Source organism: Zalophus californianus, chromosome 13, assembly GCF_009762305.2.
Source record: "Zalophus californianus isolate mZalCal1 chromosome 13, mZalCal1.pri.v2, whole genome shotgun sequence".
Classification (NCBI taxonomy): Eukaryota; Metazoa; Chordata; class Mammalia; order Carnivora; family Otariidae; genus Zalophus; species Zalophus californianus.
In genome coordinates this window covers 5,275,492-5,296,956 of record NC_045607.1, presented here as the reverse complement: position 1 = coordinate 5,296,956, position 21,465 = coordinate 5,275,492, and the positions used below count along the sequence as shown (strand labels likewise).

Below are 21,465 nucleotides of genomic sequence, written 5' to 3'. Positions count from 1 at the left end.
CCAAAGAATTTAAACATCCAAGGACCCAACACTATTAAGAAGCAGAGCCAAGATTTTAATCTTGTACTGGCTCTTTACTGATTATTTTGCATTTGTATATTCCCCTGCTGGGAGTCCCTCCAGTGTGCTAGAATAATTGCCTGCCATTTTTCAAAGTTGTGTTGAAATTGTAACAAATAGATTGTTGCGTAGAGTTCATTTTTTTTTTTGGTCATCGTGGAGAAAAGTGAACTATAATTTGAGAAAACTTGCATATTCGATATTTTTTTGACTATTAAATGTATATATTTATTAATTTATCAATTTATTTTTGCTTTTGGGCATTTGTTTTAAAAGGCTAAACAGCAAAAACGCCCATTTGCCTATCATAAGCTTTTGAAAGATGCAGGAGGCATGGTGATCGATATGAAGTGGAACCCCACTGTTCCCTCCATGATGGCAGTTTGTCTGGCTGATGGCAGCATTGCTGTCCTACAGATCACAGAAACAGTCAAAGTGTGTGCGACTCTCCCTTCCACAGTGGCAGTAACATCTGGTGGGTAATAAAGGCTTTCACTCCATAACATACAGTAATGGTGATCTACTTAAAAATTAATTTCTGGAAATAAACGCAAATGGGGTTTTTTGTTGTATCTGTAGTTGTCTGGTAGAAGTGGAGAGTATTCTTTATTTCCATAGTGAATGTTTGAAGCCAAACAGCAGACATGATTTAACTTGAATGTGCGTGGGTTTTCTGGAGAAAGAAATATTTCAGTACAGCGGGTTTAGAAATATGCTTTTGAGAATAATTGTTTCTGGGTCCACAAGGGCAGTGGATGGTACACTGAAAGTCATTTGTACCATCATGGGAAAAGCATGACAAATATCGAATATGAGTAAGAGAATGATTTCTTGATGCCTGAAAACCTCTATTCTCCTCTAAAGACTATAGAGTTCTCTGTACTTTCCAGCTTTCTGGATGGTACTTCATTGAAAAAACATTTTTAGAAGTCGATTTAATGGTCCAGTGATAAGTCTTAATTGGTTTGTATCATCAAAATGATTTTTTTTTTAAAATTTTGCCAAATAAGGGTGATCCTACAGTCTTCCATGGACTGACAGAGCAACAGGAAGTGGTAATTATATGGCTGTTTCAGTACAGACCTCATTGGTTTGCTGCATTCTCTTCAGTGCTTAATTGGCAGCGTTTTCTTCTTTGCTCAGTGTGCTGGAGCCCCAAAGGAAAGCAGCTGGCAGTGGGGAAGCAGAATGGAACTGTGGTCCAGTATCTTCCCGTAAGTCTTACCTTGGACTTCAGCCCTTTTCTTAAGTTACCCACTGTTTTTTTTGGGGATGGTTTGGGGGCTCATTGGTGTTTTTTCTGTTAAAATGTAATTTATGATCACTGCAACAAATTCATCAGTAAACAAGTGAATGCAGGAAAGAGTGGAACTCTTCCTTTCTATCCCATAGTCCTTTCAGAGACATGCTCTGTGTTTTATTTAGTGGTAGCCTCCGGACTTTCCTGGATGCTTATACAAATAGTCTGTGTATAGATGCATTACATGTCTACTGTACACGCTGATCATAATCTACACAGTGTTCTCTAACTTTGTATTCCCAATCCATTCCATAAAAACATTCCATCAAAACAGTTAAAGCAGGGGCGCCTGGGTGGCTCAGTTGTTAAGCTGTCTTCGGCGCAGGTCATGATCCCAGGGTCCTAGGTTTGAGCCCCGCATTGTGCTCCCTGCTCCACGGGAAGCCTGCTTCTCCCTCTCCCACTCTCCCGGCTTGTGTTCCCTCTCTCGCTGTCTCTCTCTCTCTCTCTCTCTCTCTGTCAAATAAATAAATAAATAAATAAATAAATAATCTTTAAGGAAAAAAAACAGCTAAAGCATAGCATTATTTGTCTGCCAGCTGAATCCATCTCAAAGGTTCAGTTTCTCCAACTATAGGCACCCAAGACAATGGATGCCCCTGTCACTCTGTCATCCTCTCCCTGTGGTCTTCCTGAGATAATATTCATAGATATTCTTCAGTATAAATTGACAAAAGATGCATATATGTTCAGTCAAGCCTCTGTGGGAAGGAGGGGTCCACAGGCAGTACCAAGGCCTGTGTTGCTATGCATTCCTCCTCAAGAGACTGTTCTCCGTAGGTGTAAAGCAGGGAATGTAGTGGTGTGGGTTTGAGGTTAAGGTTTTATTTCTTGTTATTGCAGAAAGTTGTTATATGAAATTCGGTACGTATTCTTTTAGGGCGTTAGCCTGTAAAAAGATGATTGGCTTAATTTTATTGGTTTGCTCTTTGCCTTTTTTGTCTTAGACGTAATACTTTATCAGGGTCTTTTTTCCAACATATCATATATGGAACCACTTCATTCTTTTGAATGGCTGCAGAGTAATCCACTGTGTGAATGCCCCATTACTTACTTCTCTGTTCCATTATTGGTGGCTGTCCGTGCCAGTGTGTGTGGCTTTGCTAGTACACATGGTATCGCCTTGAGCATCCTCTCTCTACGCCTGAACACATTTGTGGGAGATGTCAGTAGGGATGGGATCCTGGACATAGTCATTCAGTCTTCCCTGTGTTCAGACTCTCCTGGCTGGGAAGGTGAAACACAGTGGTTTCTGGAGCGGACATACTGGATTTGACAGAGTTTCATTGGTTTAGGTTTATTTCATTTGACACTCTTCCCCCCTCCCCACCCCCAAATCTCTTTCAGACTTTGCAGGAAAAAAAAGTTATTCCTTGTCCGCCGTTTTATGAGTCAGATCATCCTGTCAGAGGTAACCCATCTGCTTTTCTTACTGGGTCGACCTCTAATGAGGTGACAGTATTACAGAAATTTCACATCATGTGATGCAGCTACATGCCCGCTCAGGAAATTGTTAGCACCTCCTGCATGAATACTCCCATTATTACAGTTAGCTAATTAAGCCAGCATAACAATAATCCTCTGGTAGACACCTGTGTCTCGTGGTAAATAACAGTAAATGGATCCTGATATTTTATTAGAATTCTTTCAAAATTTGCCCTCCTTACAGTCTGCCAGAAAAAAAAAAAATACCACTTTGGGATGAATTTGGGCTTCTTGAATTCTTTGTATTTGTGAATTATATTTAGCCAGTGAAATCTGGACCTTAGTTAAAACTATCGCACTCTGATTTTTTTATCCATGGGTTGTTAATTTTTTAACATACAGGAGCTATTCCAAACATAAGATGCTTTATTAGAGTTCATGTATTTCAGTTCTCGATGTGCTGTGGATTGGTACTTATGTCTTCACAATCGTATATGCTGCTGCAGATGGGACCTTGGAAACTTCTCCAGATGTGGTGATGGCTCTCCTCCCGGTATGTATATGAAAGGGACATCCTTGTCCTTTGAGAATCATAGAGGTCCTCTAATAAAGTTCAAGGCTTTGGCTTTAGTTTCCTTTTTTGCTGGCAGGGATGGTACAACTTCAAGTGTAAAACTTTAATGCTGCACCATGGGCCTGGGGGCCAAAATTATGGTGTCTGCTTACAGCATATTCTCCTGGTTAGTCATAAGGTGAAAAAAATCCTAAAAGTTGCTTTTGCTTACACCGTAAACTGGGAGCCCTGGTAGATGTTAACTTGATAAAGAGGTTTTAGAAAAGCAGTTAAACACCGTGATTTTTAAAATTCTTTCACTTATTTATATTGATCAGATATTTGTCAGATGCCTGCAGTGTGCTAGGCACTGCTTTAAAGCTGAGAATACAGTGGTGACTGAGGCAGAGTCCTTGTTTTTGTGGATCTGACATTCTGATGAATGTGCTAGTCAGTAAATAAGTGTAGATCAAGGAATGATGAGGGCGATGGAGGGAACAATGAAGGGTATGGAGCAGATGATGACAGAGGTGCAGTGCGGATTGGTGCTCAAGGAAGGCCTCTGAGGAGGAGCCATTTGAGCAGAGAGCGGAATGACCAAAGGGAGTGAGTCATTTTGAAAACACGGAAGAACATTAATAATGAGATGTACAAAATGTCCCTAAATTGCAGTGGCATTTAAAAAAACCAAATGAGGTAAAGCTTATATTTTCAAATCAGTACTGGCTTTCAAAGTCCAAAAAAAGTTTAAAAATACATAAATAAATGTCTAAACGTAACAAAAGTGGGAGTTGCACGAGTTATTGTTTTGCAACCTTGTTTTACTTAGTGGTAAATTGTAAGCATCTTTCTAAGTCAGTGAATACAATCTGTATTTGGCTTTTTGGACAGATAATTTATTGAGCTCTTTCACTGTTGGATGCTCAAGTTGTTTTCAGTCTTCTCCTATTCTAAGGAATACCATGATGCGTTCTTTTATGTGCCTTTTCTGTGACTATGTTTATTTTTTAAGATAAATACCTAGAAGTGAGTTTGGTTGAGTGGTATATGCTAAGCTTTTGAAAACATTGCCAAAGTGTCTTTTAGAAAAGTTGTAGCCGTTTATACATCTCCCACCAATGGTGATCCCAGTTGCCCCACGAGTGTGTCAAGATGCAGTGGTAGCGTTTTTAATCTTTGCTAGGGATATGTAGAAAAAGGCCTTGTTTTTATTAAGTTTTGGGTTCCTGATAATGTTGAATTTTAAAAATATGTTTTTGAGGTCCTTATTTGAAGAGCTCATTACGATTTTCTATTCCCAGGGATAATATTAGCTCTGGCGTTTATTGACTCTTTCTTAGGTTCCATGTCCTGGGCTAGAAGCTTTACAGGTATCACTTTGTTCCACACTTAAGACAGCCTGTGGAGTAAGTTCAGCAGGCCCACTACAGACATGAGAAAACAGTATCAGAGAGGCTGAGCAGTCTAGCCGTGCTTGTCCCACGGCCAGAAAGCGACAAGGCAGTTTGAATCCAGTTTGGTTAGTGGTCACCATTCATATTGCCCAACTGCTCAACTCTGCCTTTCTAGCGTGTCTGTATATTTGGACATAGATTTTTGAGTGAATTTTCTCATAAAACATAAGTGGTTTTCTTTTTCGAGATCCTTAACTGTGTAGAATTAAAGAAAAATTGCACGTGGGATTTTTTTTTTTTTCCTCTCCTTTTGTTTATTGTAGAAGAAAGAAGAAAAGCACCCAGAGATCTTTGTGAACTTTATGGAGCCCTGCTATGGCAGCTGCACAGAGAGGCAGCACCATTACTACCTCAGTTACATTGAAGAATGGTGAGCTGAGAACCCAGCAGGGACTCCTCTCTCTGTCGGGTCGCACCTGCATCGCTTTGTTCCAACTTCGAAATTCTTTCCTTTTCTTTTCTTTTTTTAAAGATTTTATTTATTTATTTATTTGAGATAGAGCAAGCGAGAGAGCAGGAGCACGGGAGCAGAGGGAGAGGGAGAAGCAGGCTCTCTGCTGAGCAGGGAGCCCGACGTGGGGCTCGATCCCAGGACCCCAGGATCATGACCTGAGCCGGAGGCAGACGCCCAACCGACTGAGCCACTCAGGCACTCCTGAAATTCTTTTCTGGAGGAAAGGAGAATGGAGAATTGAGATGCCCTTGAACATATTTTGCTCTGATGCTGGATACTACTTCCGTTTCCCCAATCTTAAATTATCTAGATTGAATACTTATCTTAAAAACCCTGTTTTCTCAGTAACACCAGTGAAGACTTACAATACTGATATTTAAGGAATGTATTAAAAGTTTTCCTCTGAGAGCAGAGGTTTCCCCTTGAAAGATAGCTTGAAACAAAGCTTTTTTTTTTTTTTTTCTGAAAATTCACCAGATTATTCTGTTTACAGGGCAGTAGATTTATTGGAAATTCTGACTTGATTTTGTTGTGTCTCTGAACTTTGTCAGAAATACCTGGGCAGTTGGCTGAGTCTCCAGGGCTTTATCGTATGAACTAAGAAGCTTTACATCTAAAATCTTCTCACGTTTCTTCAGCCATGAAGGAAACCTCACCTTCTTCCTTGACATCTCGAGAAGTCCTCATGGAGGCCACCGCTGGCTCAAGTCGGGTTAGAGCTGTTGCTGTGTTTCAATTTAATGGTCTTCTGCTTTTCTTCCTTGAAGGGATTTAGTGCTGGCAGCATCTGCGGCTTCGACAGAAGTCAGTATCCTTGCTCGACAGACAGATCAGGTAAATTTCACTCTTTGGTCACTTTTATGGGATAGTTTTCTGAGAAAGATTCTGGAGGGAGTTAACTGTGTGGAGAACGTTTAGACGAAGCCACGTCCCTTTGGATGAATTTCTGGGTGAGAGCAAAGCTGACACTTGGCTGACGTGACAGAGTGCCTTGGGCCAGGTGCCTTGGATATCGCCCTGGACAGAGATACTGGTTTCAGACTCAGCAGCTCCTCCACTGTCATAAAAAAACCCTGTCCTTTCCGGATCCACTCACGAGCTGTGGAAACATATGATATAATCAGCGTCCCACAGGAGCACGCCTGGGTGTGTAGGAGGGTTTTCGGCCTTGTTCTGTTTTCCATCTTTATTTTCTTCCTGTTGCTTGAACCTGCCCCTTCTGCTCAGTCAACTCTAACCCATCCTTGATTAATGGAGAGAAACATGCAGATCGTACCAAATTGTGACTCACCAGCAATACTTTGTTTCACTTTGAAAAACCACCAGAGAGCTAAAAGCACCTGTGTGTGTAAGTACCCACCTCCTTTCTGGCACTTTGTCCTGCTTGCGGAGAGGAATTGGGCTGAGGTGATTGTGGTAAGCCATCCTAAACCAAGGTAGGTTATACAGAGTGACCACAGAAGGATGTGATGAAAGGGAAATTTCTTTTCCTTCTTTTTTTTTTTTCTTTAAAGATTTTATTTATTTATTTGTCAGAGAGCAAGAGAACACAAGCAGAGGGAGAAGCAGACTCCCCGCCGAGCAGGGAGCCTGATGCGGAACTTGCTCCCAGGACCCTGGGATCGTGATCTGAGCCAAAGGCAGCCGCCCAACCTACTGAGCCACACCCAGGCGTCCCCTGTTTTTGTTTGTTTTTTTAAAGATTGATTTATTCATCTTAGAGAGTGTGCACGTGCAGGGGGGAGGGAGAAAGAAACTCAGACTCTGCACTGAGTGCAGAGCCCTATGTAGGGCTCGATCCCAAGATCATGACCTGAGCCGAAACTGAGAGTCAGGCGTGTAACTGACTACACCACCCAGGCACCCTAGGGAACTTTTCTTCTTAAAACTGTGCCTTGAATTTAAAAACGTGTGCGCCCCACACACAGAGACTTATGCCTCTCCAACCATTTAGTATTTATCCTTCATTCTCTGGGTGGCAAGATGGTCCATTGTACATGCGTGGCTCTCATAGTGTCTGGGGTGGGCCACTCTGGGGTCACAGGCCAGCGTTCAGCAGTCTGATGTAAAGTCTTAGATTGTCTTTAATAACAGTTTCCTAAGAGTACAACTATTTTATGTACTGACACATTTAAAATATACTTGTATTTTTGTTTCTTACCTGGGTAATTTATGTACGTGGCTAAAAAATCAAATAGTAGAAAGGGTTTATAAGTGAAAAAAAATATTACCCTTGCCCTACCCCATCCTTATCCAGCCCTATTGACAGGGGACTTTTTTTATCTTGTAAATTTTTACTTTTAAAGATTACCTCCTTATCTGTAAATAATCTTCAGGGTACCTGGGTGGCTCAGTTGGTTAAGCGTCCAACTCTTAATTTTGGTTCACATCATGATCTCAGGCTTGTGAGATAGAGCCCTGTGTCGGACTCTGTGCTGGGCATGGAGTCTGCTTAAGATTCTCTCTCCCTCTCCCTCTCTCCCCACCTCTAAAAAAAATAAATAGTAATCTGCTTTATCACTAGTTAGCGATTATTGATTTTAGACCTTATCACCTGTTGTGGCAGATAAGGATATAGCTCACATATGGCCCTTAAATTCTCATCCTTCCGCTCGGGTTACAGCACTGTTGTGTTGTAACCGTAAGTAATATTTTTTACCTTCGTTTCTTACGGTGTCACCATACGCAGTATCTCTTGACCTACTTTGTGAGAAGAGGAATACCTTCTCCCCCACCCTTGCCTTTAGCACACCTTCCCCCACTCCCACCTCCTGGCTGTTGTCATCTGGCTTGTCTTTTTTTTTTTTTTTTAAAGATTTTTTTATTTATTTATTCATGAGAGACAGAGAGAGAGAGGCAGAGGCAGAGGGAGAAGGAGGCTCCCCGCCGAGCAGGGAGCCCAATGCGGGACTCGATCCCAGGACCCTGGGATCATGACCTGAGCCGAAGGCAGACGCTTAACCGACTGAGCCACCCAGGCGTCCCATCTGGCTTGTCTTTTGCAAAATCAAAACTTTTGCATTCTGTTCTGTAGTGATTAAGTCTTCTATATTTTGTCTATAGATTGTTTTTCAGAGTTGAAGTCAATTTTGTTTACATTATTGTGAATGTGACTATTATTCACACCATAGCTAAGTCATGGAGTATGATTACGTTCCCTTTCCTAAACAGCTTTTTGCTTTTTTCTCTGTTATTCGTGGAGCATTATTCCCTTTTGATTCATGCTGCCCAGTTTTGGTCGACACTGAAAGTTACGTAAATGTAGTGATTTTAAAAATCAGAAATCATTGGTGGTGCCTGGGTGGTTCATTCGTTAAGCGTCTGCCTTCGGCTCAGGTCATGATCCCAGGGTCCTGGGATCGAGCCCCACATCGGGCTCCCTGCTCCGCGGGAAGCCTGCTTCTCCCTCTCCCACTCCCCCTGCTTGTGTTCCCTCTCTCGCTGTGTCTCTCTCTGTCAAATAAATAAACAAAATCTTTTTAAAAAAATCAGAAATCATTTATTGGCAGGCATACAGCCCATTCAAGCATAGACATAAGCAGAAGGGGAGTTTGTGGGAAAGACTTAGTGGTTTCTCAAGGACCCCAAAGGCAGGAAGAGGTGCCCATGTGAGGAACTGATGCCAAGATCTGGGAAGACCAGAACTAAGGGTAACTCTCCATGGATAAGTGAGCATAGGGCATCTGGCTAGCTTTATAAGCCACACTGCTGAAGACCACACTAGGAATCAACTGGAGTTCCTGGTACCAGTCCCACATTTCTAGGAGCAGCTAATAACTGGTTGGTGTAGGTATTAAGATTCACCCACCGTTTTTAGGAATCTACCTAGTTGGGGTAGATGGTACTTTGGAAAGTGTTTCATGATAGTGATTATTTATTCACAAGGCAGGGACACGGTATACCAGGAATACATAGGTTAATTTGAAAAATTAACCCCTCACTTGCTAGGATGCTCATGGCTTTTAGACCATCTTCCCAGATTTCAGAGTCTAGTCAATACATAAATCTAAACCAAGTGACTTGTCTTTTCTTCTCTCCTGTTTGAATAATGGGAGAACCAATGCAAAGCTCTAACCAACATAGCATTTTCATCTTTTTTCCAGATTAATTGGGAATCTTGGCTCCTAGAGGATTCTAGTCGAGCTGAATTGCCTGTGACTGACAAGAGTGATGACTCGCTGCCCGTGGGAGTTGCCGTCGACTATACTAACCAAGTGGAAATAACCATCAGTAAGTATGGCCTGACGTAGCTCAGTGCAGAAGTGGTCTTCTTTGTAATGGTGGTTGATATTTAAATCCTGTTCTGCGTGTTTGTGATAGGATCTACTCTGCGGGGCACTTTTAACTTCTGGTAGCACATTTCCACTTGAAGAGTGATACAGAGTGCGTTGTGACAACACTGGATTAACTTGATGGACATTCATTGATAAGACAAAAGCCAGACTCTATGTGCGTACACGCATATCTGTATGTGCTTTTGCATATGGGCAAAATCTAGAACAGGGATCTCATCACCCTGTTTCTCTGAGCACTCCAGTTCCGCAGTGGCCTCTCATGGGAATAGCACCCTGGCCCAGTCCTGCATAGCAGTGCTTGGTGTGAAGACATGGGTTAGAGAATGGGGACCTCAAGCACTTGGCTTCCAAAGTGGGTCTGAGTGTGTGCTCTGAGTGTGTCTTCTCCCTGCTGGAACATGGCAGAGCTGCGCACGTGCTGCGGAACACGTATTCTCTGCTCTTCGGCGCTTCAGCGTAGAGAGGTGTCCTCATCGAGCACTGCTAAGCTCCTTCCTGTCCTTTCCCTGGTCAGGTTATTGGGTCTCCTTGGCTCATTTACTCTGATTCTCTTCAAGTCTTAGTTGACAGAATACAAGTTAGGATTCAACTGTGAATGAGTATAAAGTAGTTTGACTCACCTTTCTGTGTCCTTCCATGTGTTTTCCAAAGTGTGTAGTCCGTCACTTTTCTGCTAGACTGGCCCCCTCCTAGAGATGCCTGTCTCGGTCAGGGGAACATCTTTTTTTTTTTTTTTTTTTTTAAAGATTTTATTTATTTATTTGAGAGAGAGAATGAGATAGAGAGAGAGAGCATGAGACAGGGGAGGGTCAGAGGGAGAAGCAGACTCCCTGCTGAGCAGGGAGCCCGCTGCGGGACTCAATCCTGGGACTCCAGGATCATGACCTGAGCCAAAGGCAGTCGCTTAACCAACTGAGCCACCCAGGCGCCCCTCGGTCAGGGGAACATCTTGAACACTGAGACACTCGTAAAAATCATGGGAGTTTAGGGACAGTCACGGCTGCCGCAGTCTGCTGGAGCTCCCCTGCGGGGTCCGGCAGGACAGTGGCTGTCGATAATGGCAGGAGCTGTCTTTCAAGAGCTGATGCTCGAGAGTCTCTTCGGGTGTGAATCGGAACAAACGGACTTGAGCTACTGTTGGGGCGAGTCTGCTACACCCCTTCTCGCTCAGGGCAGTTTTTCCCTTCCCACCCAGGCCCTTCATGACTTGGCTCTTTTTTCACTTGCACTTTCTTTTTTTAACAGATGATGAGAAGACTCTTCCTCCCGCTCCAGTTCTTATGTTACTTTCAACAGATGGTGTGCTTTGTCCATTTTATATGATCAATCAAAATCCTGGGGTTAGGTCCCTCATCAAGACGCCGGAGCGGCTCTCGTTAGAAGGAGAGCGACAACCCAAGTCGTCAGGTACGTGCCTCTTCCTGCTCTGGCACAGAGGGAATACCAGGGGCTTGTTCCGGACCGTTGCCAAGGATGAACACTGTGTAGGGACACATAGTCGTCCTTTTCACCGGGCCCATCTGTCTTAAAGGGGCAGGGACCAACTTTTCCTTGAACACACGCACATTCTTGCATCCCCTTGCCCACAAGCTTTATTCTCCAACCTTTACTTTAGGGAAAAGGAAGCCCAGCCAGATGGATCCCATCAGGTAATCTACCAACAGTATCCTGTTATAGCACCCTGTATTGTATGGTCTGAGTCCTAGAGACATGTGTAGTCCTGAGGGATTGGTTAAATATGTGGTTGTACATGCATACAGTGAATGCCATGTAACTTAAAAATGTTGCATTTGTTGACAAAGCGCTAGTGGACTATATCATGAGAAAGTATTATATACTCTATGATTCTTTTCTCATGAGAAAAAATATATACATAGGGAATACAAGAAAGGTGGATATTAAAATCTAAATAGTGGTTATATCTGGGTGGTGGGAACATGGAGGTTTTGTTTATATTTAATTTTCTTTAGGTATTTTTTTCTTCTCTTCTTTGAAAATATTGCTTAAGTAGTATATGTTTATTGGAGGAAAATTAGAAACTATAAAATCACTTAAGAGCCCATCAGTCATCAAGCAGTAGCCATAGTCAACATTTTGGTGCATATTCTTTATATACATAAATGCACACATGCAGACGCTAATTTGTATTTTCACATTTTTCACAGTGACAGCATATCATTTGTGAGAACAATATAAAACTTTTTAAAAGAGGATTGTTCCATATTTTAAAATTTCACCACTGTTTCTCTTTGAATTCTGTGACTATATAACTATTTCTGGCTAAAAAATGTGTGGTGTAACCAGTTCTCTATCTAAGAAGAAGCATGTTGACCAGCCAGGTTGGATAAGGTTGACACTGTTTTCTTGCTGCTTCTCAATGCAGAGTGGGTGGTTCATAATAGAACCACCAAGACACTTGGGCTCCTGTCATTTGGCAGTGCGACCCCAAGTAGTAAACCAGGTGACCGTGCATAGTCTGTATGAGTGTTGTGCTGGGGCATCTCATCATCTACAGTGTATCTTCTTTGAGTTGTTTTTTTTCTTTAAGTGCTCCTGAGTACCACGCACTATCTACACTCAGTTGCACAGTCTGTCTCTGTCCACAAGCAGTACACCCCATGAAGTTGGGAGCCTGAGGGATGGTGTTTGTTTCTGAGCACAGTCCAATGTGAAGGACTTTGCTACTAGCCCATCAAACCCCTGAGCACAAGCGGAGGCTAGTGTTAATTGTTCGCCTCTCCTAGAAAAAGCCCCCTCTTCCCTCACACTTGGTCCAGAGGAGGCAGTCGTGTTCAGATGAGCAGAAGAGAGCCTTGGAAGGGGGAGAAAGTAGCCTGCCAGCTGTAGCTAAAGCCTAGGCGGTGGGTCCAGGAGACGTTAATGGTTCTGCCTATTTCCACGCTACAGCTCCACAGATGCTGGGGTGAATGATCATGGCGGTTTTCATATGTTAGGAAAGTGCCTCTGATTTCTTTCGGGTCTGGCATATACTTTTCACGTTGGTCTTTTGAATGTGCATAGAAGTGATGAACATCTCTATGTTTGTGTCTTTAGAGAAGTTAGCTGTCGCTGATTCCATATTTATTGTGTGAAAGAAGTATTAACAATAAATTTGCTTGCATTTTTACACTTCCATAAAAGTGGCAGTTTACTGGGGTCTTCTTTTTCAGAAGCATTTTCATACTTGTATCCTAAGTGTTTCATTACTTTTGACATAATGAAGGTAAATTATCAGTCAGCTCAGACAGTTTGGAAGAATCAAGACCCAATAACATAAAGGTATTGGTAAAAAATACTGCTTTCTTATTTATTTATCGAGTTACTGAGTTTGGCAAATAAACATGTTTATAGAAAGTTTGAAAATAGAAAAATATTTAAACCTGTCTTCCCTTCTAGTGTTTTTTAATAAACATCTTTCTTCATAGTTGTAATCCTATTGTATACATCATTGGTGTGCAGACTTTTAATTTAAATTCTGTTTCTAGGGTCTTACGTAATCTTTGTGATTCATTTAAGAGTGCTTACTATTCCATTGAACATCTTTTACCATTTGGGTTGTATTAAATGTCTTTTTCATGTCTTAGGTTATTTTTGTAGGCTTTATTCTTAGAAGTGGGATTACTAAATCCATTTTTTATGATTTTGAGACATAATGCTAAAGTGTTTTCTAAAAGGTTATGCTAAATTAGGTACTGGTGTAAAAGGTTTCAGGTTCATCTTTCCCTTCCAAGCATAGGGGGTTATACATATTTAAATTTTGATAATTTAGAGAACAATAAAAATATGCAATCATTTAAATTTGCACTTCTTTGATTAGACAGATTGAAGTATTATTTTACGATTTAGGTTCTCAGCTCATATCAGAGTCTTGAAATTTCTTTATCTTGATTCGTATGAGCTTTTTAAAAAAATATAAAACACGGTTATTTACTACAGATTTTTTTTAGTTTTGTAACCGTTTTTACTCGGTCAGATCTCAAATCTTAATCTTTTCCTCCTGTGATTTTTTTTTTTTGGTTACTTCTAAATTTCAAGTTGTTACACTCTTCGTGACTTGAGTCGCTTTTTGCCTCTTTCGTTTTGAGAGGCACGCATACATGTGCTTCTGTACGTCTAGACGTCTTTAATTTAGCTGGAATTGGTTTTAGTGACTATTATGAAGTGGAGGTCTGAATTAAAGTTTTTTCCTGATTGCTGTGAAATATTGCAAAATGGTTTCTTTTTCACTGTAACGTTGAAACATTCCTTCCCCCCCCTCCCCCGTCCGTGAAGTCCTGTTAAATCTAAGGTCTTTCCCCATCTTCTTTTTCCTTCACAGTTCTGTCCATCTGACCATGTGGAAGTTTTGCTATGGCAAGTCCGCCATCCACCCTACTCCCTCCCCCCCCCGCCCCCCCGAACTAGGACTGAACATTCTTTCTGGCTTCGTTCTGCCACGAGCCCTTTTCCACTTGCTTTCTGTCACATGGACGTCCACTGTTACGGTGCTAACTTCTCCCTTCCTTTCTCTCCATCTTGTTCACTGCAGGGAGTACTCCCACTACCCCCACCTTCTCTCAAGCTCCACAGAAGCTCGACGCACCAGCCCCTGCAGCGCCCGTCCCTGGCCCACCGTCGTCGCTGGCTGCTGCGCCCTCCACCTTCTATTTGCCTTCTGCTGTTGGAGCTCCTGCACCGTTCTCCTTCGGTTCTGCCTCCTTGAAGTCATCCACTTCTGTCCCAGGGGAGCCCCCTCCACATGCCAGCGGCTCAGGCGCATCCACCTTCTCTTTTGCTCCTCCTCCTCCTCAGGCCTCCCTGGCGCCCGGCCCTGTGGCCTCTCCCATGACGCCGCCCGCTGCCCCGTTCTCCTTCGGGTCCCCGGGGTTGAAGCCTACCGTGGAAGGTGCACCGGCGCCGAGTGCGTCTGCTCCGGACGTAGGCCCGAAGCCGGCCTTCCCACCTCCAGCCTCCTCCGTCAGGGTCAACCTTAGCGAGAAGTAAGTAACACTTGAAGAGAGCTTGCGGCTGCTTTGGCATGAGTAAAAATATCACGTGCTACTCACTGGAGACAGAGCCACTGTGGGTGAAGTTACAGATAGATTTTCACTTTCTTCTTGTTTTCCAAAATAATAATGGCAAGTGGTAAGAATTTAAACAACATAAAATGTTTGTGTTTAATCAGTGGATGGCGTCCAGAAGAGTCTCTTTGAAATTTTTTTTAAATCATTAGAGGTTATATTTATATGCTCGTTTTTGCTTTTTCAGATTTAAAATGCAGGAGATTCTCCTTATTTTCTATTTACATGTGTGTATATATATATATATAGAGAGAGAGAGAGAGAGAGAGAGAATGTGCCCGTGCACAGGGAGGGGCAGAGGGAGAGGGAATCCCACGCAGGCTCCATGCCCAGTATGGAGCCTGATGTGGGGCTGGATCTCAAGACCCTGAGATCATGACCTGAGCCAAGAACAAGAGTTGGACCCTTAACCGACTGAGCCACCCAGGCGCCCTGATATTCCTTATTTTAAAAAATGAAACAATAAGGAATGTACATCCTTGGTTGGGGGGTGGGTGGGAATGAATCTCTTATAGTCCTTTTCCCCTTTAGTCTCTGAACTGCTTCATGACAGCCACCACAGTGGTCTGTGAAGTTGTACCTGTGTCAGGTGACTCTCCCGCCTGACGGGCCCCAGGGGCTTCTCACTTCTTTTCCAGGACAGTCCAGACTCCTTAACATGGCCCTCCGTTTCCTCCCCACGTGGGTCCTACCAGCTCACTCATCCCATTTTTTACTTCTTTATCTGCTGCTTGTGTTCTCCCCTCTGGAGTGTAAGCCTCCTGCGGAAAGTGCTGGCTGATACCTCGCACCCCTCCCAGCCTGCCCGCTCTCCTCTCTGCTGGCTCTCTTTGCCACAGAGGCGGTGCTCGCTGTCGCCCCCGCTGCTGCCATGGCCACACAGCCACCTCATTCTAACTGGGATGGCTGCCTGGGATTCCACTTTGTAGCCTCACTGAAATGTCTCTGGCCAGTCCACTCAGGCTGGACAGTTAGGTTGTTTCCGGGCTTTTGCTCTGTAGGTAAAACTTAACTTTCCATGACCACAAGCGTCCCAAAGCCAGTGATCTGCTCCCCTCTGCCTTTCTCACTCCCCAGAGGGGGTGAGTGCCCCAAACCGAGTTCTCAGGATTTCCTCGGCAGGACAATACTAGCCGCTTCTAAGTATAATGGAGTCCCAGCCTCCTTTTTTTTTTTTCACTTGGCTTGATAAAAAAAATATTTCACGTCCCGATAAACTTCATTTCTCCTTTATGTTAGGTGCTCGTTATTTTCATGGAGTAGTTTATTCCTCAATACGCAGAAGATAAGGTAAATGTTGCCTTGCAGTGTTCACCATTTGTAGGAAATAGCTAAACATTTATGTTTCACGAAGGCAAACCCATAGGAGCAGTGAGTCATCTGTTGGTGGCACTGCTCACGACCAGTGTGAAGGAGCCTCGGCACGGGCGCTCCTCACACAGTCGGGCCACCGTTTCAGGTTCACTGCCGTGGCTCCCTCCACTCCTGCCATCAGCTCCCAGGGTGTGCCCGCGACACTGCCATTCCCCTCTGCCTCCAAGCCGGCTGCTTCTGGACCCCTCAGCCACCCCACGCCGCTCTCAGCACCACCTGGCTCTGTGTCTTCAAAGTCCTCAGTCTCTCCCTCAGCATCAGGTATGATTTTAAGCAAACTGCTCCAGAGCTCAGCCCTGAATTCTTACATTTGCGTATTTCAGTTGTTAGGAACCCTAGCCACCATAGACTAGATCATTCGTTCTTGCTTCCTGTATCTCACACTGGTGAGCTCTGATGGTTGTATTCTCCATTGGGAGGGTTTCCGTGGCCTGGGTGCTGCCACCCTTGGCTCTCCAGACGTTTCTCATGGAGCTAAGTGTACTTGATAATTCAAGTCTCTTGTTGTGTGACATCTATCTTCATGTGGAGCCTGCTCTACGTGAAGGGCAGTTATAGAACAATTCGTGAAGTTCCATAGAGGAGGAAAAGCCTGTGGTAACTCTAAGCTTCTTGCTTCTGATGGCTGACTGTGATTTTCATACTCAGCCCTACTGTGAGCAAGGCTATTAAATACAGATTACAAGTGGAAATGGCTCTCATAACCAGATTGGATCGAAGTGCATGGTCCAACTCCATGAGCAAAGGTACCTGGTCTGTCTTTTTTCCCTTTCATACCTGCAGAAAGGTTGTGTAAACTGTGTAATGAAGACTGTGCCCTCCACCAAGACAATGCTTGGTAACACTTTGCACCATTTGCTTTGTGTCTTTTTAGCATACATTCTTTTAATAAAATATTTGAGAGTTAATTGCAGAGACTTCACCCCTAAACGCGTAAGCACATATCTCTTAAATTCAGGGGTACGTGATACATTGTCACACTCAGGAAATGTAACCGTAATCTGATCTGTAGGCCCCATTGACACTTCCACGGTTGTCCCAATAATGTTCTTTATGGCCTGTTTCCCTCCAGTCAGGACCACATGTTCTATTCCAGTTTTTCCCCTTTAGTCTCATTGTCAAATATTTCTTTGCTGTTCTCATCTTTCTCAGCATTGATGTTTGTGGAGACGTCAGGCCAGTAGTTTGGGAATAGTCCCTCAGTTTGGACTTGATTGTTTCCACACGATGAGATTCTATTTAAATGTTTTGGGCAATAATAGCACATAGGTGATGGGTATCACGTCACATGATTTCATTTTGTCCTGAGGTGAGTAATGTGAATTTGCTCACGTGGTTAGATGGTGTTTACCAGGTCTGTCTCAGTTTTTAAGTGGGTTATTTTCATGAATGTCTGCGATGATACGTAGCCAGACATGTCTGGGTAACCATTTAGTGTTGGAGTGTCAGGAACAATGTTATCTTGGTAAATAGTGAGCAGGCACGGGGCTGTGGATTCCTGAAATAACTCCCTTACCTGACTTATCTATTGCTCCGGAGAGAAGACTGCCTCATGGAGTTTGCCAAAGTCACCCCATTCTAGGATTTTGCCTCCAATTCTGAAAGATATCTGTCTATGACCCAGAAAGTTAAGGAGTCTTGCCTTAGTCTTTTCACATCTGTTTTCAGTGTGGGAGAGAAAATTTGAACTGTGATGCGCATACACGGTCTCCATTTCCATTGCTCACCACCCAGATTTCCACTCCCCTCCCCGCTGGCATTATTTAGTTCTTAAAGTTTGGAGGGTCCTGGGTTATTGGATTACAATTCCAGGGGCACTCTAGACTCCCTGGGGAATCCTCTCCCTGACAGTTCAATCAGGCTCTCTGGGGGTGAGGTTTGAGTATGAGTTTTTGGTATATTTGTTTTTTAAAAGCTCCCTAGGTGATTCTAATGTGCAAAAGAGCAAGGTTTTTTCTAGAAACTTCCAGGAGGGTCCTGAAGGCCCTGTGAGTTCTTACAAGGTAATGGGATTATTTAAACTTTGTCCCCAGTTCCCAGAGGTGCAACAGAAGTCTCTGGAGAGTAAGGATGGGCCGAATGGCCAGCCTCCTGGGCCTGCACAAAACTGCACATACCTACTACCATCAGAGACATTCCAGTTTCATCTGCTTTATAAAAGAGTTTCACATCTAGCTCTTTGTTATCTTGGAACAGGCCTAACAAACTAGATGCTCCTCTTGGTAACAAAAACCATGAAAGGGGGGCCGGGGACACTGAGAAGCTTATTTTTTTTTAGGTTTGAGGGAAGGACAATGCTGGGAGAAATAATGGCAAGAAATGCTCTCTGTTTTCACTGACCTCTTATTCCAGCAGGGCGGTCTACTCAGGGCGGCCCAGGCCCCGTGCCCTCAGTGGTACAGAAGTCACCCAGGGTAACCCCTCCAGGGGCAAAGTCAGGCTCTCCCCAGGTATGTCCAAACCTGATTTACCATGGTATGTGTATTCATCTATTGCCCCCGTCATGCATGTTTATTATAAAATGGGTTTCTGTGTTTTAGCATTCATGCCTTTGAAATAGTACTCAGAGCTATGTGATGGGAAACACTAAAGTATGAGCTTGGAACATTTGTAATGTGTGCTCCTAAAAGCCATTTATCTCGGCCGCAGAGTCTTAGCGTTGTTTTCTCTGTAGGTTCCTGAGCTTGTCTGTGCTGTGCTGTTCACTTTGTTGTATTCTCTCCTTCTGAAAAGACTGTAGCACCAGATTTTTCTCTCTCGTTCCCAAAGTAACTGAGAAATCTATCCAATGCCGTCTTTTTCTGTGCTTTCCATAACATCTCAGTTTACCCATAACATCTCAGTTTATTTTTCTTAATTTTTTTATTGGCATGTAATACATATGGGAAAAAAAAAAGTATTCCCATACACCAGCTGAATATGCCTTGGTAACCAACACTTAGATCAAGAAATGGCACATCACCAGGACCCCAGAATTCTCCCTCACATGTGCCCTTTTTAGTTATTCCCCTTGCCGAAGGGGGCTCCCTGCTATAATTTCTTTTTTTTTTTTTTTTTAAGATTTTATTTATTTATTTGAGAGAGAGAGAGAATGAGAGAGAGAGAGAGAGCACGAGAGGGAAGAGGGTCAGAGGGAGAAGGAGACTCCCTGCTGAGCAGGGAGCCCGATGCGGGACTCGATCCCGGGACTCCAGGATCATGACCTGAGCCGAAGGCAGTTGCTTAACCAACTGAGCCACCCAGGCGCCCTCCCTGCTATAATTTCTGACAGTGGAACTTAGTTTGGCCTCTTCATACCTTCTCTAAAATGGAATCACACAGTGTGTATTCTTGTATCGGGCAGTTTGGCTCAACATTATGTTTGTGAGATTGATCCGTATCATTGTGGCTGTATGGAATTCATTGGGCGGCTATACTACAAGTGTGTATTCTACCCCTGGCAGACATCTGAAGAGCTTCCAGGTTTAAGTTACCACAAATAGCGCTGTTGCGAACATGCTAGTTGAGGTCTATGGGTGAACATACGTATGCGTTTCTGTTGGGCGTACGCCGAGGAGTGGAATTGCTGGGTCATAGAACATACGTGTATATTTCTCTTCAGTAAATGCCCACCAGGAGTATATGAGAATCAGCTGCCCTCTATCCTCACTGGTCTTTCTATTTTTCATTTTTTATTGTCATATTTTGTGGTTTTAATTAGTATTTCCCTGATGACCTCTGAAATTTAGCCTTTTTTCCATGTGATTTTGGCCATTTGAGTATCTTCTTTAATGGGGTGTCTGTTCTCAAGTCTTTAATCTATTTTTCTACGGGGTTGTCTGTCTTTTTACTGATTTCTGTAAGAGTTCCTTGTCGGGTACACACACGCATGTGTGCACACACATAATGCAAATACTTTCTCTGTAATTGCTTTTTCATTCTGCTGGTGGTGTCTTTTGATGACAAGTTTTTTTGTTTTGTTTTTAAAGATTTTTATTTGAGAGAGAGAATGAGAGAGAGAGAGAGAGAGCCCATGGGGGGGGGGGTTAGAGGGAGAAGCAGACTCCCTGCTGAGCAGGGATTTCCCCATGTGGGACTCGATCCCGGGACTCCAGGATCATGACCTGAGCTGAAGGCAGTCGCTTAACCAACTGAGCCACCCAGGTGCCCGACAAGTTTTTAATATAGTTCAGTATATCACCTTTTCTTTTAAATTAGTGCTTTTTGTGTTCTGTTTTAAAAATTATTTCTGGGTCCAAGGTCAAAAAGATATTTTCCTGTGTTTTTCTAAAAGCTTTATTACTTTCTTTTCATATTTAAAGATTTACAATCTTTCACCTCAGTTTATTATTATGGTTTAACTTCAAGAGAATTTTATGTCACTTTCCCACTTGATTTGTGTGCCCTCAGGACCAGAGTCATGGTTTTTCCTTCTCTTTCCCAACCAGCCTCACTCCTGCCCTCAGCACACACCCCCACAGGGCATACGGTAAATGCCCCATTTACAGGTCTAGCTTTTGGCATAATGCTTGACTTGTGGGACTTCTACATAAATGCTTGCTGTTTTATGGGGTGCATAGTAAATGCCCAGCCTCTAAGTCTAGCTTTTGGCATCGTGCACGACACGTGGTATTTATCAGATAAATGTTTGCTGTTTTAATGATTGCTTATTTAGTCTAAAAATCCTCTATATGGTAATTGCTGTAGGTATCAAATAATCTAAAAGCTATCTCAAGTTATAAAGTCTCTACAGTAGAATTCTTGATTTCTGTCTCCTCCAGAACCTGTTCCAGGTGGTTTGCTCAAGCCCCAAACCCAGAAGTCATTCTGGATCCCTCTATTTAACAGAAGCTCCCCCTAGTCCTTACTAGCGGAAGATCTTGTCAGCTGTACTCTGATGTGGCGTGTGCGTGGCATAAATCCATATCTGTTGCCCCTGTTAACGTCATTATTTCAGCCCATTGTCGTCTCTTGCCTCATTACCCTCCTGACTGGTTTCCCTGTTTCTTCTCCCTCTCACTGACATCTGTGCTCGATTTAGCAGCAACAGGGATCTTTTAAAATCATAAGTCAAAGAACAGACTCTCCTGGAACTCCAATAGTAGTTTTTCAGCACTCTTAGAAAAACATTCAGACTCATTCATTTAGTCATACACGACCTGACCAGCCCTTTCCAGTTCCCTCCCCGACTTCCCTGGGCCCACATTTACTTTATCTCTTGACCTCCAACATGCCAGAGTTCTTTCCTGCCTCCCATTCTCTGCGCTTGCTCCTCTCGCTGCCTGGAAGGTGCTTTCTCTAGGACTTTCCATAGCTTTCTGCTTTACCTCAGGACTCAGTTCAGAGACCGTGCTCAGTGAGGGCTTTCTGGGCCCTCTCCTCTCCAGTCGTGCCCCCTTTCTCTTCTTAAGTTCCTGTTTACTTTTGTCCTATCACTATCACCAGCTGAAATGATCTGACTTGCTTACTTCTCACCTGTCTTGGCCCAGTAGAATCTAAGTTCCAGGAGAG

General features: G+C 43.4%; 1 protein-coding gene across 8 annotated transcripts in view; it reads left to right on the top strand.

Moving 5' to 3' along the window:
* NUP214 (nucleoporin 214) overlaps positions 1-21,465 on the top strand; it is a 101,618-nt gene that overhangs the window by 4,295 nt on the left and 75,858 nt on the right. For 3 of the 8 annotated variants that reach the window (XM_027614898.2, XM_027614896.2, XM_027614894.2), the window contains exons 4-14: positions 337-535; positions 1,204-1,274; positions 2,708-2,771; positions 3,235-3,338; positions 5,056-5,162; positions 6,014-6,080; positions 9,350-9,476; positions 10,787-10,948; positions 14,070-14,520; positions 16,061-16,236; positions 18,328-18,425. In XM_027614898.2, the coding sequence (XP_027470699.2) occupies positions 337-535; positions 1,204-1,274; positions 2,708-2,771; positions 3,235-3,338; positions 5,056-5,162; positions 6,014-6,080; positions 9,350-9,476; positions 10,787-10,948; positions 14,070-14,520; positions 16,061-16,236; positions 18,328-18,425 (1,626 nt within the window). Of the gene's footprint in view, positions 1-336; positions 536-1,203; positions 1,275-2,707; positions 2,772-3,234; positions 3,339-5,055; positions 5,163-5,797; positions 6,595-9,349; positions 9,477-10,786; positions 10,949-14,069; positions 14,521-15,859; positions 15,892-16,060; positions 16,237-18,327; positions 18,426-21,465 lie in introns of those variants that run through there. The other 5 variants (XM_027614895.2, XM_027614900.2, XM_027614901.2 and 2 more) reach the window with 5 other exon arrangements.